Here is an 18,745-nt window from a genome sequence, read left to right on the forward strand (position 1 = left end):
ATGGCCTTGTGGAAAATGAATTAACTATAAATGTATGGGTTTATATTTAGACTAAATTTTATTCCTGATTTATAAGACTATACTAATGCCAGTAACACATTTTCATGTAGATTTTTGGTAATTTTTTGAAACTGGAAAGTGTGGGAGCACCTGGATGGCTCAGTCGGTTAAGCGTCCGGGTTTGGCTCAGGTCATGATCTCACGGTTCATGGGTTCAAGCCCCGCCTCAGGCTCTGTGCTGACAGCTAGCTCAGAGCCTGGAGCCTGCTTCAGATTCTGTGTCTCCCTCTCTCTCTGACCCTCCCCTATTCACGCTGTCTCTCTCTCTCTCTCTCTCTCTCTCTCAGAAATAAATTTTAAAAAACCATTAAAAAAAGAATAAAAAGGAAACTGGAAAGTGTGAATCTTTCAAACCAATTAATTGTTTTGGTTTGCTGGGTCTCTTGAATTTTCATATGAATTTTTAGTTCATCTTATCAATCTCTGGAAAAACATGGCTGGCATTTTGATATGAATTCCAGTGACTTTATAGTTCAATTTGGAGGAATATTGCCATCATAATCATAGTAAGTCTTCCAGTCTATGGAATGGGAAGTCTTTCCTTTTATGTCAGTCGTCTCTAATTTCTTTTAATGATGTTTTATCATATTCAGTGTAGAACTCTTGCACTTCTTTTGTTAAATTCATTACTGAGTATTTTATTCTTTGATGCTATAAATAGAATTGTTTCCTTAATTTTGACTCATTGCAAGTGTGTGTGTGTGTGTGTGTGTGTGTGTATCATTTTGTACATTTATAGTACATCCTACAGCCTTGCTGATCTTGTTTATTAGCTCTAATAGCTTTTGTGTGTATATATGTGTGTGTGTGTGAATTCTTTAGGATTTTCAGTATACTAGATCATGTTATCGTCAGATAGAGATAGTTTTACATCTTACTTTCTAATGTGGATGTCTTTTATTTATTTGCCTTTCTTCAATTATCTGACTAGAACTTCTAGTACAATATTGAATAGAAATGAAAAAAGGTATTTTTGTCTTGTTCCTGATCATAGAGGAAAGCATTTAGTCTTTCATCATTAAGTGTGATGTTAGCTGTGGAATTTTCATAGATTCTTTTTATTGGGTTGAAGAATGTTTTTGTCTTTTTTACTGAAATTAATGTTTCTGAGTAGGTATTCCTTACAAATTCAACAGTGAATAAAAATGTGAATGTAATTTCAACCCACATTGGGGTAGTTGGAGCTAGAAAACCTGAGAAACATAGCTGGATGATGAGACCAAGGGTGGTATACTGTCATTTTCTCTGTGTGTTATGCTTGTAAAAGAGGTGATATTGAGAATTAGGCCTTCCTAGTAACAGAATTTTTTCCCCATACTTACTATAGAACAGTCCGACACTTATTACTTATCTTTTTGCTCTACATGTCTCACACCATTAACAGTGCCATGAATTTGGGTAATACTCAAGATTTAGTGTGAGCTATAGTAACTGCAAATCATTTATGTGGCAAATGTTTATCTTGGACCGAATGATTATTGTTATAAATTTGTAAGATATTTAATGATGTTTAACATCAAATGTAGCCTTATGCTTCATTTGGACTATGGAAGCCTTTGTGATATATTTAGTCATGAAATCATCTTGTACGCAGTAAAGAAACCAAGGGGTTCTTCCTGACTCTGGTATACTATATGGGATGCATTTCTGAATGGTTTATTTGTGCATTAGAGGAAAACACCAACCTTCTGGGGGTTGTTCACATTCCAGCATCTTGCATCTGTTGTATTTATGACAGAAACAAGGCAGAAAAAAAGAGTATTTAGTCATCTGCTGATTCCATTTGGTGCTAAACACATACTTTTCTCTAGAGTGCAAGAATACTAATTTATTTTATGTAGTAGGGTGGATTGTAGCCATTCCTAGAGACATGAGTATTTAAATTGGCAAAAGCTACACAGTGAATACTCTGCATGTAGATGATCCATGTTCAGCATATGGCATGAGTAAGGCAAAATCTTTGTTAACTAGGGATCTGGGATCTGGATTTTAAATACAAGTTACTTTCTAATAGGCAGTTGACCTTTCAACTATGGCCATTAGTTTTGAGTTCAGAAGCTTTCTATATGCATTCTGGTAAGCATGCAATATTATCCAAGTAAAACTCACTAGTTAATCACATGATATATAGGTGAAACTGTTCTAAAATCTGTTTCTGGAATGATAGGTAAAAGGGAATAGGAAGTTTCATGCTATCTGTTTCTGTGCCCTTTATCTATTTTCTCAGGTATAACTAGACAGTTTCCTGGTATTTTATCCCCTTGTGTAATAGGATAATTTTTTATGTGTGTGATCAGTAAGATGTTCAAATTGTTAATTGCAAATTTTTAATTTGAGTTAATGATCATTAATTAAGTAAAATTATCAAATATCTTTCATATAACTTCAAGGGGCTTATACTCTATTGGAGAAGACAGAAAGCAAACATGATAAATAACTATGGTATAAAGTATATTAATGATAAATAGAAGATATAGCAGGGAGAGAGGATATGGCATATCGAGAGTGAAATTGTTGGTTGAGCTTTAAGATAGGGAGACAAGAGGAGATCTCACTCAGAATTTTATTTTTGAGTAAAAACTCAAAGGAAGTGAGAGAGAGACCCAGAGATGGATATAGAAGAGTGTGCTAGCAACAGGTTGGCCTAAGATAGAGACATGCCAATCTTTTAAGGGAAACAGTGAGGAGGTCCATGTGGCTGGATCACAGTGAGCAAGGAGAGTTGTAGGGATGAGGTCAGAGAGAGATGCTGGATGGTTTCAGCAAAACAATGACATGATCACTTTCTAGAGGTAATAAGAGGTCAAATTCTGTTAAAAAGTGATAGGATTTACTCACAGACTAGATGTGAAATAGAGAAGAAGAAAGGGAAGTAGAGGATGATGACAAGGTTTTTGGCCTGGACAAATGGAAGAATTGATGTTTACTAAACTGATGAAGACTGGGAGTAGTGGATAGAGAGACTCTAACCATAAGGAACTCAAGTTTTGAGATGCCAAGTGACTTTAATGTCATATTTTTTGGTTCTCTTATACCTGATGCATTTTCAAGATGCTCATTTGCCTGTCTATGAAGCATTTCTTAACCTACCCATGCCTTTCCTTACAATCCCTATAGTATCCCAATCTATTCTAATAGTTTTAGCCCATTTTATGTAACATATTATTATTTAACAATCTCCAGAGGGCAGAGGTTCAGAGTAGGTGCTTATTTTTACATTGTATTTGTATTTCTTCATGGTTCTTAGTCCAATTTCACTGTATAAATAATCACTATCTCAGAATACTAAAAATTTAACAAGATTATTAACCTAAGTTATTTTTTCCTTAGTCAGATGGATCTGATTATTGGTTAACATAAGAACACTAATTTAACCTTCTGAAAAACATATACAATACAGGACATCTTTATCTGCATTCTGTTTATGGTCTTGCTTCCTGCTGTGGAATATGTTTAGAAATCAGATATTTTCCAAAACAGCCTGACATATGTAGCAATAAGAACTGAATATTCTTATTCAGTGAAACCTGGTATCACTGGCATTTTAGTAGAGGACTAGGCCAGAACACTTTGAAGAGTAGTTCACAGGTAAATCTAGTTAGCCTAATTGGGAACACAGTTAAAGAAGAATATTTTCATTCTTGGCTGAACATATCTTAGCTCTTTGTAGTTATGATTTCCTTTTCCAAAAGTAGAATTATTATCTGATGGAAAAGTAAATTATTTTATGGCAGTAACCCTCAAAGTTTTTGGTATCTTTAAAGTTGTAAGAGATGTCTTTAATTCATTGGTCACTTTGTGCCCAGTGGGTGAAAGAATTAAGACATAGTTTTGACTCCAATAGGAACTCATAAGTTGGTGAGAAACACAGATCTGTCAATGAATAACTATAGCAAATGGTAATTGTTCAATACATGTTAGAATAGTGCCATGTAAGCATGGTTGGAGCATGTAAGTACCTCTGTGGGTGATAGAACATGAGAATCCAAGATGTCTTGAGAGAAAAATAGACATTTACCTGGAGATGTGAGGGGAGACTGGCATATATAAGGCACTTGCAGAACCTCATGTATGAGAGAGCATGACTATAGAAAAGGGTGCCTCTGAGAGAATTGGTAGGAAATGAGACCAGAGAAAGAAACTGGAGTCAGATCATGCTTGTCTGTAATAAAACATATGAGTTTTATTATGTGTGGATTAACAGTCACTTGAAACATTTAAATTGAGGACTGATCATATTTGAGTTTGGGAGGGACTTCTCTGATGATATTATAGGGAAAAGATTGTATTAGTCAAAAAGTTGTGTCTCTAATTTGCGTTTTTCTCTTTGTATTCACAAACACTTCCTTAGTTTTATCCCTAATAATTTCTCCTTTAGATTAGTCTAGTACTGAGGAAAAAAAAGGTACATATTGGAGAAATATTTAATGGATAGAATAACAAAACTTCCCTAATACTGAGAATAAGGGAATGGAAGAGTCAAGGATATTCCTCACATTTCTGGTTATTTGGATATTGGGGCCAGTGAGTCTGAGAATGTTGGTGGAGAAACATATTTGTGGGGGGAAGTATAAGAAAGGCAATAGGTTCAATTTTGGACATGTTTGAGATTCAACTTGAATTATGAACCTGGAGATTAGAAGAGAGATAAATACTCTCAAGTAATGTCAACTTAAATTTAGTATTCACTGTCATCTAAGAAAGAGGAGAAACATTTTAAGGAGGGAACATGGCTAAATAGTTTGCTGTATAGAGGTCAGTAAGAAAATGCTGGAAAAATGTTTGACATTAAATAATTTAACCTCATAATACTGTTTAAAGTAGGAATTATTATTCCTATTTTGTAGCTGAAGTAAGGTTTATTATTCTACTAAAACCCTCCTTCTTTGGAGTGTTTTTTTGGTGTTGGAATTTTAACCCCAAAGCTCATTCTATTACAATGAGAGAGACTTCCTGCCTTGGAATTGGTCAGCTTCTGCCTCACTCTGCTTATTTCAGGCTTCTCAGGCCTAGGGACATGCATTATCTCATTCCAGTCTTCTCCAAGGTCATATACACATATGGTATGAAAATAAAACATGGAGACTGCACTCATAAGGCTGACACAGACATCTGTGCTGGTATTTTAGAGCAGAGGTCAGGGACTCTTTTTGTTTGGCCAATTTGGATTTGAATGTTTTCAAATGGGGCAGATATTGTAAGGGATATGAGTGCCTCACCACTGTTTATGGACTTACATTTGGCCTATTCATGCTTCCTGCTTAGAATAAACATCTGAGTTTATAATCTTAGAGACATCTGAGTTTATAGCCTTATCTCTAGCCTTAGCTTTAAAGTCACACCTTAAAGCACGGTGTTTTCAAGCTTGTTGATTTAACTAAAAAGCCAAACAGTTTTATCCCCCTCTGGGAAAAGCAACCATTAAGCTATCATTACTAAGGCGTTATATTTAGAATGTTTCCTTTATCAAAGGTAGATTGAAAGAGCTAAGATGATAGTTTGGGTATTTCTCCATTATCTCTGACTTATATTTTTGAGCAATATAATGATCTATGGATCACACTTTAATTTCTATTGTTATAGTTTTGGCTTCAGTTTCTTTAAATAAGTCTTGTACTGAAACTGAATTAAGGAATGTATTTCTAAACTGAGTTGTATTACATATGATCATTATTCATCAGGAAGATATGCCTGAAATAAGTATTCTCTGTTGGGCCACCACAGAACTGTACAGTTGTAGGAAAGTCCTTCGACAGACAGTGGGAACAAATGATGAAACTACTAACAGTAAATAAAAATAGTGTTGGGTAGAAAGAATGTTAATACAGGAGCCAATCCTGGATCCTATTCATAGCTGGGCTATTAAATGAAAAAATGACTAGAGAGTGTTTGAGTGTGGGAAGCATTATAGCTGTTTAGTAAATGATAGCTTTCTTTTAAAAAAGTTTAATGTCTGTTTACTTATTTTTTGAGAGAGAGAGAGAGAGCAGGCCAGGGAGGAGCATAGAGAGGGAGAGAGAAATCCCAAGCAGACTCAGTGCTGTTAGTGCACAGCCCAATGTGGAGCTTGAACCCATGAACAATGAGATCATGACCTGAGCCGAAATCAAGAGTTGGACACAACCAGCTGGGCTTCCCAGGTGCCCCAGTAAATGATAGCTTTCTTAAAAACAACCATCACCACCACTTTTTATAATCTTGTGTGCTTTTGGACCAATGTCCTTTTCCTCTTTTAACATTTAGGGATAATACCACTTTTCTCCTTATGGAATTCTTTATGAAAGGATAACTGGAGACATGTTAAATAGGATAAACCACTACATGGATATAAGGGATTACTAATTAGAAATTTGGATCAACACCCTGGGCTTGGATTCCATTTGAACTAAGTTACCATATTCGCTTTCTGAGATGCACCAGAATGTATGGAAAATGATGGTTTATTTCTCACAAGGCAGTCATAGAAACTTAAATAGGAAGAAATTTTAAGGAAAATGATATTTTTTTTACCTTTGACTAGGTGTTAAAATCCAACTTAACTCTCATAGATGTTAATAAATCTGTATTTTAGAGTAAAAGTTTTCTGACTTATAGATGTTTGAATCTTGTTAGATTAGTGATGAAATATATGCACAAAATAAGTAGCTCATTATTTTTCTGCTTTCCTGTTTACTCCTTTTACTTTAATCATATGGTAGATGACTTCAGAAAAAAGCTGTATTTTGGGGATATAAATTTTAGGCAAGTAGTAGATGTAATATATAGTATACTTGTTTCATATAAAAAATGAACATAGTGCATTTCTGATATTTATATATAAATTTTCTTGGTAGATACTTTACCCTGCATTAGATTAATTAATAATGTTTTCCTAGAAGGAAGTATCTTTGGAGTTATTAATATTCACTCGTATATATTTTGTCTACCCAAGGCCCAGAATGCTTACCTTGGTGGATATCCTAATACTACTATCACATGGTTTCTCAGTTTTCTATTTGAATTTGAAGAATTCTTTTATTTTCTCCTTTCTTGTATTTGCCTTATGATTATGAAATGGAAAATGAGAAATAAGATTAGAAAGCAATAGTGGTCTCTTTCTGTTGCTTAATAATGTTTTGATTGCAAAATCTTGCATTTTTTTCAATCCATTTTTCTCTCAAAACTTTCTTACTATGTCTGTAGTCTACACTTTTTTTTTCTATTTTGTATCCCTCAGTTCAGTTAAGGCTAAATATTCCACTTTCTAATTTATGTTGGAGAAAAACATTTAAATTAGCAGGTGTTGGCACTATTTTGTTTTCTGATAGAACATGAAGCTGCCTAGTGACCAGTGAAGCAGTTTGCAGGCAGCATCTTGGCAGAGGGAAGACTAGGGATAGAAGCCAACCAAGAATGGAATCCAAATAGCAAAGTATCCATGGGCTTTTCTGCTGTACATCTTTGTCTTAAGAAAACAAAAAATGTTCTTCATAAGCCTTCCTTCTCCTACCAGAGTGGTTTTGTCAGCTTCAGAAACTTCATTTAAACACCTGGAAAAGAAACTTAATAATTTGCATGTAGTTCTGCTTTGTTGAGCAGAATACCTGCTGACTGTTCCAGTTGGGCAGGGATGTAGCTTAGTTAAAGAAGTTTTCTCTGATCTTCTGAAATGAGGGTTCAAAGGTGCATGGAATCAATTGCTATGAAAATCCTTTAACTTTGCCCTTCCAATGGCCAGGCTATGGAAACTTTCTTTTCTTATTTTTTAAACATTTAGAATTCTTTCTTTTTAAATAAAAGCCCTCAAAGTGGGTAGAAAATATTTGCAAATGAACTGCATATCCAGTGTTTTCATCCTTCCCCAAATATCATGGGAAATGCAATACCAGGTCAAGACCATAGCTTATTCATACCAGTGTCCTTTGCCAAGAGAACTCAAAAACTGAATGTTTGCTTGGCTTTACTAATATTTTTGTTTTGCTTGCTTTTATATAAATGTTTTAATTGAAGTATGACATACATACAGAAATATGGATGTTGTAAGCATATAGTTCAATGAATTTTTCAAAGTAAACATACCCATATAACCAGCACCCAGAACAAGAAAGAGAAAACTACCAGAATCCAAAAGGATCCCTAATTCCCTTTCCAATTTCTAATTACCTTTCTAGATTAAGATTTCTGATTTCTAAGACAATAGATTAGTTTAGCCTGAGTTTGAATTTTATATAGATGGGATCATATAATATATACTCTTTTGTATCTCGTGTTTTTTGTTCCATATTTCATATTGTTCCATATACTGGCATTTTGTTCATTCCCATTACTTGAGTTGTTGCCAGTTTGGAGCTACTTTGAAGAGTGCATCTGTGAACACTTTTGCACATGTCTTTTAAAGAACATATGAACATATTTCCATATGTGTGTATCATCTCTTAGGAGTGGAATAGCTGGATCATGAAGTATATATATATATGCTCAGTTTTATAGGTAAAGCTTTTCAAAATAGTTGTACCAATGGCTTCACTACAGTTTAATTAAAGATAAGTATTTTAATTTTACTCTTTAGCTTCCTGTGACATTATCATGCACTAGTTTGTTTAAACTCTCTAGATTATATATATTTTCCAAAAAATTGATTTCTTGGAGTAATTATATACACAGTTTCTTACCCCTTCTGGCCTTAACTTCCTATTACTTATTTCTTACTGGTTTGTCCATTTGTTTCTTCAAAAACTGTTTTAAGCTCATAATATGTGCCATAAACTAATAGATAATGAGAATACAAAATAAGTAACCTATAATGCTTGCATTCCAGGGACTTATAGTGAAGTGAGGGAGACAGCAATATGAACAGATAATATTTTTAATTTTTTTCACTCAAATCTAAAAAGCTACTTCCTCTATATATTGTTTCTAGATTTAGTAAAGAAGTCCATTAACAACTTGTCAAAATGATTCATAATTTCTAGGCTTTTAAAAATCATGTGTCTTCCAATATAAATGTTATTTTTTCAAAGTGAACAGATCCCATATTTTTAACACCTTAATGCAGGAGTCATTCTGTCTTTTCAAATTACTTAAAAAACTATTTTTTTCTTAAAGTATGGTGACTATAATTATCCACAGTAATTCAGATTTTAAGCTTTATGGTGTTTATGTGTTATTGTTGTTGTTTTTGCTTGTTTTCCTTTCCTCCTCTCTCCTCCCTCCCTTCCTTTCCTTTTCTTTCTTCTTTCTTTTTTTCTCTCTTCTTCTTCTTCTTCTTCTTCCTCTTCTCTCTCTCTCTATCTCTCTCTCTCTATTTTTTTCTGATAACTTTCTTGGTGATTTGCAACATATATTTGGCCTTTTGGGCTAGCACATATACTTACCAGGTTTACTTCCTCAGGAAACAATTTATGATCACTCCCAGGTTCTTACTGTAACATTAATCCTGGGCAAAGACCCTATAACCTTCACACCCATGGCTTTATCTCCCAACTATGATCTAGTGATTTATAGATCTCTGTTTCTAGTCCAGACTCTCTGAATTCTAGATCCATGTATAGTATATTTTCATTTAGATATTATGCTGGCATCTCACATTTGGCAGATGATGAAATGTACTTTACCTCTATTTTCCAAACATATTATTCATTCTGTGTTCCCCCATCTTGGTGAAGGCATCACACTATGTATATGACTGCTGAAAAATTTTCCAGACACTTCTAAATATCTCCTCTCCCTTTTCCTATAAAAACATCACAAAGTCCTACAATTTTTACCTTCTAAATATTCTTGGATCGATCATACTACAGCCTAGCAATAGTATTCAGTGTTCAGGCACTCATTGTCTCTTGCCTGGATTATTTCTTAGTCTCCTGACAGCAATTCCATTTCCTCTAATCACCTAAAAGGTCACTGCTAAAGTAATCTTTGAAAATATACATCTGAGGGGTGCCTGGGTGGCTTAGTCAGTTTAGCGTCTGGCTTTGGCTCAGGTCATGATCTCATGGTTCATGGGTTCGAGCACCGCGTCGGGCTCTGTGCTGACAGCTAGCTCAGAGCCTGGAGCCTGTTTCAGATTCTGTGTCTCCCTTTCTCTCTTTGACTCTCCCCTGCTCACACTATCTCTCTCTCTATCTCAGAAATAAATAAAACCATGAAAAATACTTTTTAAAAAATACACATCTGAGCTTGTTGCTCTTGTAGTTTTTTGCATGGTTGTTGTTTTTTTGTTTTTGTTTTTGTTTTTGTTTTTTTTGTTTTTTACCTTTCTAGCTGCATTCATCACCATTCTCCCTTAGGTTTCCTGTACTTGTCAAACCACCTGCAGTGGCCTACATGCTCCTTGCTCTCTCATGTGTCAGGCCTTTGCACATGCTGTTTTCTTTGCTTGTTATTCTGTTATGCACAAGGATAACTTCTACTCACTCTTTAAGAGTTACCTCTGATAAATTTTCTTCACTACCCTCAAGCCAAGGGACTTTTCTCTATGATATGAATAACTCTATAGCTCTCATATAAATTTTTCTTCCCTTCTGATCTATAAGTTCTTTATCTTTGCATTCTTAACAGTGCACTGTCTGATATATAGAAGGGCTCAACAATATTTATTGAATGAATGGTTGAATTAATTAACTGATAGCTTAGAGTTCTCCATTTTTATACTTTGTGATCTTTAAAATCCCTAAATATATTTTGTTCTCTTGCCAGGGTTAAAACTCATATGTTGCTTCTCTACCCACTTGCACAGACTTGTAAGGTCTTTTTAAATCCCATCTGTGTGTTTCTGCATCAGCTGGAAGCATTTAATGTCTCCTAAACTTGGAAATCTCATGTGAGCTTTTTCTTCTGGAGCATTTTTAAAAAGATATTAAAAAAGTATCAATTCCCAGGGAGCTGAATTCTTTATATTTCTCTGCCCAGAGAAATCCCTAACTGACCCTACCATTTAATTCCTATTTTGACCTGATTTAAAATTTTAAGATAAATGAACAGCTTATGAACCTTTGAACCCATGATTTCATCAGTTAACACAAAACAACCACAATCACTACCACAGCCTTTTGTTTAGAAGGACAGCATTCATTAGTTCCCCCTTTATCTGTGCGCTTGTTGACTATAGTAAATTTACCCTTTGGGATGTCCTTTAGGAAAAATGATCTTGCCTTCTCAGTTTCCTTTACTTAAACTCTGCAATGTGCCTTTCTTACCTCCATTTATTCCCATAATTTGTTATTTTTGTTATGTTCACTGAACCTGTCCTTTCTCACAGATTTATCAGCTTGATATTTGGTATATCAGTTCTCATTAAGGATTTAGAATTAATTGCTTTGGGCAGAGTTAACAAAGCATAGGCTCAAAATCCAAAATATATTAAAAAATTTTAAAGTCCAAAGTTCCTGTGGCATTAAAGTTACGACAGTTAACAGTGAGCTCTACATAGCCATTATCAGAGTAAAAGAAATAAAACTTTAAACTTTACCTTTATTTGTAGTAATGTATGTTCACCTTTCAGAAACTACCTATACATTGATCTTGCCATTCTGAATAGGGCAGTTTAATGCATAGGTCACTTCAGAGGGAGTTATGTAATTAGTTTTAATTATACTCTAATATACAGAGGATTTTCTTCAGCTCCTTCTGAATATTTGTACTTTTTACTGTTATACCTCTTAAGAGTGAGCATTCTATCTAAACAGTAAATTATTTATCCTCCAGGTCACACTGAAATAAATGTAGGTAGTGCTATAAAATTGTGGGAAATATGAAAATCATTCACAGCATCACAGGACAAAAACAGTACCCTGGGTTTGATAAGTTTTAGGAAGATTATTTTAGAAATGTTTTCAGAAGAATAATTCTGTACTCATTTCATAATTCTCTACTCCTATTCAACTACATTCAATTTCTCTCTTTTTTTAAAAAAACTACATTCCATTTCTGATGTGTTATTTACTCAATCCCATAAGGGGGTTGGCAGAATTATCATTATTCCATTTTTACAGGTGGAAAAACAGACACTGAAAGAGTAGAAGACTTACCCAGATCGCAGTGCTAATGACAGAGCTGGAACTAGAACCTAGACCAGAAATACGAGGGGGAAATCATAGCAAGCCGAGAAAACTACAAAGTGTCTTGTCTTGGGTAATTAGTGAGTATGAACAGTGAGTTGACAGCTACTTCTAACTGTCCTCCCTACCATCTTGTAAAGAAGTTAATCTCTAAAGCCTGCATGAAGTCACAGACAGCCTTTATTTTCAGAAAAGAAGGAACTAAAAATACAGTAGCACAGCCATTTATTAACCTCAAGCAGCATTATCCTGAGGTAGCAGAGTGCTGTGAAAAAAGCATGGGATTTGCAATCCGAAGACTTAGGTTTGGATCTCAGTTATTTTGCTAGCCTCTTATCTTCTTACGCTAAATACCTATTTAGTTAAAATGGGGTTAATAATACCAGTCTTACTGCCTCAAAGGGTGTTGTGATGATCAATAAGATACTATGTAGAACTACTTTACAAACTGTGCCATTATATGAGTACAAGTCCCTGTCCTTGTATAATAGCAAATAAAGGAAATCCTTCCTGTGTAGGAAGGAATATGACATAGTTGTTAGGATCATGGCTTAGCAGTCACGCTGACTTGGGTTATAATACAAGAAATGCCACATTCTAGCTCCATAACTTAGCTCAGGAACTTAGCCTTTCTAAACCTCAGTCTTCTTACCTTTAAAATGGGAGATAATATCTAACATGAGGTTTTATAAAGATTATATAAAATATTGTCTGTGTCATGCATAAGCTATTGTTAAGTTCTCTTGAATTTTCTTTAATTTTTTTTAATGTTTATTTATTCTTTGAGAAACAGAGAGAGAGAGAGAGAGAGAACAAGCAGAGGAGGGTCAGAGACAGGGAGACACAGAATCTAAAGCAGGCTCCAGGCTCTAAGCCATCAGCACAGAGCCCGAGGTGGGGTTTGAACTCATGAACCATGAGATCATGACCTGAGTGGAAGTTGGAGACTTAACCGGCTGAGCAACCCAGGTGCCCCTGAATTAGTTTTCTTTAAAATGAACATTTTTTTTAACATGCACTCACTTTAATAATGAGTGATAGAGCAAACAAAATATTATTTGATGAGTACAACATACATACACTTAACTTTCATATTAAGGTCAGTTAAGGCTGATAGAAAAGCAGGCACAGGAAGAGGAGAGGAAGGTAGGGGCACCCACTAGTCCCAAGTTAAGAGTCATAAGCTCCCTAGTTCAGAGCACAGACCTTGTGTTTAAATCCCAATCCTGTTGGGGCGCCTGGGTGGCTCAGTCGGTTAAGCGTCTGACTGCGGCTTAGGTCATGGTCTCACGGTTTGTGGGTTTGAGCCCAGCATTGGGCTCAGTGTTGACAACTAGCTCAGAGCCTGGAGCCTGTTTTGGATTCTCTATCTCCCTCTCTCTCTGACCCTCCCCTACCCACACTGTCTCTCTCTCTCTCTCTCAGAAATAAAATTTAAAAAAAAAATCATAATCTTATCATTTATCCCCAATAACTTCTTGTCCCCTACCTGTAATGGTAAGAGTGACCAACATATGTTGAGACTTACTAGGTGCTGGTCATTATTATAAGTGTTATTTTTTTAATATAAATTTTAGTTAGTTAACATACAGTACAATATGATTTCAGGAGTAGAATTCACTGATTCATCACTTATATACAACACCCAGTGCTCATTCCAAGTATCCTCCTTAATACCCATCGCCAATCTAGCCCATCTCCCACTCATCTCCCTCCATCAACCCTCAGTTTTTCTATATAGTTAAGAATCTCTTGTGGTTTGTTTTCCTCTCTTCTCTTTTCCCCCTCACCTTCCCCTATGTTCTTCTGTTTCATTTCTTAAATTCCACATATTAGTGAAATCATAAGGTATTTGTCTTTCTCTGAATGATTTATTTTGCTTAGCATAATATACTCTAGCTCCATCCATGTCACTGCAAATGGCAAGATTTCATTCTTTTTGATGGCTGAGTAGTACACACACACACACACACACACACACACACACACACACAGAAACACACACACCTTCTTTATCCATTTGTCAGTCATGAACATTTGGGCTCTGTCCGTAGTTTGGCTATTGTTGATAATGCTGCTATAAACATTGGAGTACTGAAACGAACTTTTAATTTATATTAATAATTTTAGATTTCCAGGAAAGTTGTAAAGATAGTACAGAGAAATCTCATCAACCTTTTTCCTGGTTTCCTATGTTAATATCTTACATTTGCCACTTGTGAACAAACATTGATGCGTTACTGTTAACTAAACAACAGGCTTTATTTGAACTTTACAAAATTTTCCATGAATGTCTTCTTTCTCTTCCAGGATCCAATCCAGAGTACCACATTGCATTTAGTTGTCATGCATGTCTCCCCTGTATCCTTTGGTCTGTGACAGTTTATCAGTCTCATCCTTTTTCATCACCTTAACAGTCTTGAGGAATATTGGCCAGGTACCATATAGGATGTTCCCCAATCTAGTTTTACTTATTGTTTTTCTCATCATTAGGCTGGAGCTGTGCACTTTGGGAGTGAATACCAATGAGGTGAAGTGCTGTTCTTGTCACAGTATGCCAAGGGGTACATGATACTCATATGATATTACTGATGATGTTAACCTTTATCACTTGGCTAATATGGTTTTTGCCAGTTTTTTTTTTTTTTTCGTGGCATTTTGAGCTGGTTTTGATCGGTTATCACTTTTATCAGACTTTTCTCTTTCCTGTCTTCCCACTGTTTGGAATGCTTTTCATTTATATTTACTTCAAATGTCATTTTCAGAAATATCTTCTCTGACCACTCAAGCTAAAGCAGTCTCTATGACATTTCACTTTTGTGTTTTCTTCATAGCATTTATCATTGCCTGAAATTGTCTTGTGCACTTGTTTACCTTGTTTATTGTTTGTTGATTGTCCCCCACCCCCTCAAACTTGAACATAGGCTTTAGGAGAACAAGATCCTTGTAGGACTGTTCACCTCTGTACACTTGACATCTACCACAAGGGCTAGCATATACTAAGTGCTCAGTAACTTTTTTAAATAAATGTCAAAGAAAAAAAGATCTAGGATTAAATTATTTATAAGTATTTCTGAGAAAGAATGAAAAATAGCTGAAAGGTAGGAGGTTCAATTTAATATTCTTAACTGAGTTGGTTTAGTTTTAATGAAAAGGTTAAATGCAATCATAAGCTTCTATGGAAATAGGTAATCAACATCCTTGTAACTCAGACTCTCTTATAATGCACTTAATAATGTGAATGCCAGAGTATTTTTCTGACTTATAGGCAAGATATGACTGACAAATGTAAGATCTACTTAGTTATTATACATCCGCACCATTTGTGACCTTTATTTGCTAATTGGCTCAGCTTTCCTATTGTAGAATTCTTAACAGAATCTGAAGGAGTGTAGAAATAATTGATGCCCTTGATTTTAACTTATACGTGACTTCTTAGCATCTATTATCTTTTCATTTATATTGACAGAGAAATGGAATACTTTTTGTATAAATCTTTCTTTTATAACCGATTGTAAGGAAACTCTCTTCTTATGTGTTTCTTTAGGACTTAAAATCTCCATATCAGAGGGATGAAATCGCAGGTGCCAGGGCCTCACTGAAGGAGAACTCCCCGCTCTTGCATTCAATTTGTTCAGCTTGTTTGGAACATTCTGATGTTGCTTCCCTCAAAGCCAGCAAGGACACAGTTTGTGAAGAAATTCACAATGCCCTCAATGTAATTTCAAATGCTTCACAAGGCATCCAGAATATGGTTCCCCCCCCAGAATCTAAGGCAGCAACCCTGGGAAATGCCCTTGATGAGCTTGAGGTAAGTGGAGAGAAAGGTAAAATGTGATTTGATGTATCCCAATATAAAAATAAACAGACATGAGTTTTCAGATCTGTGCTGGAGTTTGGACTATGAGTAAATAAAAGTCCAAGTACTTAATCAGTCTCTATGATTGCCTTGTATCTTCCAATGAATTGATTGGCAGGAAAATATTCTATCAGTAGACTTCTGATTCCTTTACATTTCTTCCAAGGAAGTCAATGAATTTAGGGGCGCCCGGGTGGCTTAGTCGGTTAGGCGTCCGACTTTCGCTCAGGTCATGATCTCGCGGTTCGTGGGTTCGAGCCCCGCGTCGGGCTCTGTGCTGACTGCCAGCTCGGAGACTGGAGCCTGTTTCAGTCTGTGACTCCCTCTCTCTCTGACCCTCCCCTGCTCACGCTGTCTTTCTCTCTCTCTCTCCTAGAAATAAATAAAAAAAATTTAAAGTGAGATTGTTGATTATACTGAAATGACAATTTTAGTTTACATGGATGAATTTATGAAATGTAGGATTTATTAATACCACAAATACTTATTACTGGCACTTTCTTTGTGCTTGGGATATAATAGAGCACTGCCCCCATGTAGCTTACATTTTAACAGAGGAATATAAGAAATATAGGAAAACAAAAACAATGAACATTATAGATAAGTAAATAGAATGTTACATTGAGAAAGTGAGGTAACTTGAAGGCTTGAAGGAGATTAGATATTTGGACAGATGGAGATCTAGAACCAGGGTTTAAAAGCATGTCCTCATTGTTTAAGGACAGCACAGAAATCACAGTGCCTGAGTGGGGAAAGTAAGGGGATGAGTCAGAGCTGAACTGAGGAAACCCATGGGTCCAGGTTATGGAGGACTGTGTGGGCTGTTAGGGGTTCTGGCTTTTACTTCAAGTTAAATGGGAGCCATTGTAAGGTTTTAAGCAGAGGTATGACACTGGAGCCCTAAAATGACTACATTGGCTATCTGCAGAGCATAGACTGAAGGGGGACAAAAGGAGAAGGTGAAAAACCAGGCAGGAAACTATTACAGAAATACAGGTTCTATCTTTATATTTTACATACACTGCCTCATTCCACTTCATGGTTTAGTTTGGACCGAAGTGGCCTCAGTAATTATTAAGGCTAAATTTTGTAAGTGAAGCCAACTGGATTTGACAGAACTGATGTGGGATGTGAAAGAAAGGGAGGAGTTATGGGTGATTTTTCAGGCTGGATCTTCCCAAAGCACACACTGAACAGAGTTTGAGATGCAGGTATTGTTAGGAATTAACACGTATGAAAGGAGGAGGGAGGGAGCAAGAATGAGCAGAGGAAGAATTCTACTTATGGGCCAGACCCACAAAGCATAGACCAGTCAGCAGAGAGCTCTAGAGGAAGAGTTACCCTTTAGTGCTTTAGTGTACCTTGTCAGGCAGAAACAGCCAGACTTTTTTTTTTTTTTGCCTCCATCAGCCAATGGATGCAGGTCATCTTGCCTTGGGAAGAGTATGATATCCAGGCACAGGGAAGAGGGAACAGCCCCCTGCATCTGAGGCAGACCTTGTGGGAACTGACAACTGGGGCCATCTACTGGCTTTACTCCCCACAGCCCACAGCCCAGCAATCAGTCTTACTCAGAGAGGGATATGAACATTACACCTCTCTGTCTACCACAAATAATCTTAAGGTTTTGTGTTTTCATTTTTTGGGTTTTTTGTTTTGTTTTGTTTTTTGTTTTTCTTCTTTAGCAGCTTGATAGATGAAGTTTTCATCAACCACAATGGGGAACACTGGGTGAAGCCAGTTTTGAGAAGAAGATCAGAAACTCAATTTTCAGTTTAGTTTGAGATATTTATCAGACATTCAAGTATGATGTCAAAGATCATTAATTCTTCAAGTCAGACATGCAGTTGCTTGATGGGAGGCAACACAGTGCAGTGCTTAAAGACAAAGATTTTAGAACCTAAATGCCAGGGTCCCTATCTCAGCTGTGGACTTGTTGCCCATGTGACCTTAGGAAAGTTACTTAAAAATTTTTTTCTTAATGTTTAGTTATTTTTGAGAGACAGAGTGAGAGCCGTAGACTGCAAGTGGGGGAGGGGCAGAGAGAGAGGGAGAGACAGAGTTGGAAACAGGCTCCTGGCTGAACTGTCAGCACAGAGCCCTACATGGGGCTCAAACCCATGAACTGCGAGATCATGACCTGAACCTAAGTCAGAGACTTAACTGACTGAGCCACCTAAGCATCCCATGACCTTAGGAAAGTTACTTAATTCTCAGTTTTCTCATCTCTAAAATGGGAATAACAATAGGGCCTACATCATTGTTTTGTCCGAATCAGCGAATTAATAATACATGTAAAATACTAAGAGGAGTGACTGGCACATAAGTGCTCAGTAAATATTAGCTCTCATTATCATTAGTGGAGATGACTATTTGGAGGCAAATTTTTCCGCAATGAAGTCAATGCATTTAAAATTACTAAAGTTTTACTGGTAATTTAAAATATAAACTAGACACATATTATTGTTCTTAACATTATTACTTTCATGACAAACATCATGAAAATATAATTTATTTAAATTTAACATAACCTTTATGCTTTTCCTTTAGTTATATGTCTTTAAACAGATGTCTTCATTTCTAATTTGACATTATTAAATTCCTTATTTTTGGCATCCATGCAAAAATTTATTAAGTTCATAATAATTAGCATCTATGTGAAAACTCTAGAAACTAAGTAAGATAGAAAATTAGTGGTGTCTCTTTAATAGTACCCCATCATCTAATTTTTTTCCATCTAATTGCCAATAAACTTGTCTATTAGGTGCATATGTTCTCTTCATAATAA

General features: G+C 35.8%; 1 protein-coding gene across 1 annotated transcript in view; it reads left to right on the forward strand.

Annotated features, from left to right (window-relative positions):
* CTNNA3 (catenin alpha 3) overlaps nt 1-18,745 on the forward strand; it is a 1,079,366-nt gene that overhangs the window by 338,725 nt on the left and 721,896 nt on the right. Inside the window, exon 6 of the mRNA XM_039233287.1 lies at nt 15,646-15,909. Coding sequence (XP_039089218.1) covers nt 15,646-15,909 — 264 coding nt within the window. The remainder of the gene's footprint in view (nt 1-15,645; nt 15,910-18,745) is intronic.

The sequence above is a fragment of the Hyaena hyaena genome, unplaced genomic scaffold (genome assembly GCF_003009895.1).
Source record: "Hyaena hyaena isolate Hyena2069 unplaced genomic scaffold, ASM300989v1 scaffold_73, whole genome shotgun sequence".
In the NCBI taxonomy this organism is placed as follows: Eukaryota; Metazoa; Chordata; class Mammalia; order Carnivora; family Hyaenidae; genus Hyaena; species Hyaena hyaena.